Raw genomic sequence first — 1,700 nt, forward strand, 5'->3', positions numbered from 1 at the left:
TGCCACTGTTGGCTTCCAGCCCCCTACTCTCCACCTAGGGCAACCCTGCCTACCCTCTATGGCAGTGCTGCACATGGAACAGCACAGGGTTCAGCTGTCTCCTTATTTATTTCTATTTTTTCTTATTTTGTTTTCTTCTTCTTTCCCTTTTTTTTCTTTTGTCTGTGTCTTCTACCTCTTCTCTTTCCCAACACAATCTCAGCAGGTGCAGTTTTTCTTTTTTGTTGTTTTCTTTTTTGTGTGTCTTTGTGTGTGTGTGTGTGTGTGTGTGTGTGTGTGTGTGTTTCTTTGTTTTTAGTTCTGTCCCTGGCTTTGTTTTCTCCTTTCTCTCTTTTTCTCCTATTACCCCTCTTTTTCCTTTGACACACCACTACCAGCCTCCAGAGTACACCCCTCCACCTAGGGAAACTCCAGCTGCCCAGTTTGGGGAGCTCCTACCCACACTCATTGACTTTACATGCAGCTGTGGAAATCATGCCTTCCCTCTTCTGCTTCCAAAATGGCTGGGGGATCTCCCTTTCAAATGCCTGGAGGAACTCCCGCCTAACCCCCAAGTCCCTACAAGTGATTGTTGTAACTCTTGTCCACCGTTTGTGGTGTTCCATGCTGCTTCAGGAACATCCACCCAACCATCACAGCGAGCTCTCCGACTAGAGTAATTCTGCCTGCCATCCATGGTGCTCTACACCAAGAAGCGTACATCCACCCTTTGCAGCACTCCCATTTCAGCAGGAACCACCACAGGCCATCTGATGCACTCCAATCCCCATAGGTCACACAACCACAGCTTCCTGGAAGATCAGCCAGTGAAGCACCATACTCAAAGACCCACAACCACCTGGCCAGTGTCCCCTGAGAGGACTATCGAACTCACATTCCAAACAACAGAATACTGGTTGGCTAGCGTAAGAGTGAAATCACAGGAAGATAAAGTGGTAGCCTGATGCCCCAGTGCAGCTAGCTGAAGGTAATTCAAGCAGTACTCATACAAGTCTCCCAAAGAAAGAGCCCAGTGCTTTTCAACTCTCTAGAAGATGGTGCCAGGCTCCTCTAAAACAACACATAAACAGCAACCAGTCACAACAGCCTCAACAAAAAGCAGGAGAAACAAAGGACAATGCCAGAAGCAGTCATAAACTAATGACATGCATAGAAGAAGTATACATTGACCTGCCACAGAAATAAATCTTCAGAATGCTCCTTGAAGTCATAGCGTATATGAGGGAAGGAATACAGAAAAAGGATGAAATGATAGAGGAGATAAAGTCCACACACCAAAGGGAAATACAAGCTCTAAGGTATAAAATAACAAAATACAGTAGAAATTAACAAACTTTCCCAACAGACTTGAGGAGGCAGAGAATTGCACCAGTGACCTAGAGAAAAACCAGGCAATGGGAAAGGCAATCAAATAAGACAATCAGAGAAGCTGAAGAAAACCTGAGTGCCATGTCTGATGCTACAAATAGGAACAATATTAGAATAATTGGATTATGAGAACAAGACACAACATAGAAGTGAACAGCGAAAATAACAAGTGAATTCTTAGAGGAAAACATTCCAAGCTTAATAAATGAAAATCAGGCAATAATTCAGGAGATAAAAAGAACACTAGGCAGACTGAATTCCCAAGAAGTCATCAAGACACATAATAGTTAAATCATGCAACTATGAGGACAAGGAGAAAATCATAAGACCAG

The 1,700-nt window shown here is 43.7% G+C and overlaps 1 protein-coding gene across 1 annotated transcript in view; it reads right to left on the minus strand.

The window, feature by feature from the left end:
• ADAM32 (ADAM metallopeptidase domain 32) overlaps positions 1 to 1,700 on the minus strand; it is a 137,393-nt gene that overhangs the window by 45,459 nt on the left and 90,234 nt on the right. The window contains exon 11 of the mRNA XM_004707658.2: positions 786 to 791. Within this exon, the coding sequence (XP_004707715.2) occupies positions 786 to 791 (6 nt within the window). The remainder of the gene's footprint in view (positions 1 to 785; positions 792 to 1,700) is intronic.

This window comes from Echinops telfairi, unplaced genomic scaffold (assembly GCF_000313985.2).
Source record: "Echinops telfairi isolate 266 unplaced genomic scaffold, ASM31398v2 ScPeMD7_9;HRSCAF=40, whole genome shotgun sequence".
Classification (NCBI taxonomy): domain Eukaryota; kingdom Metazoa; phylum Chordata; class Mammalia; order Afrosoricida; family Tenrecidae; genus Echinops; species Echinops telfairi.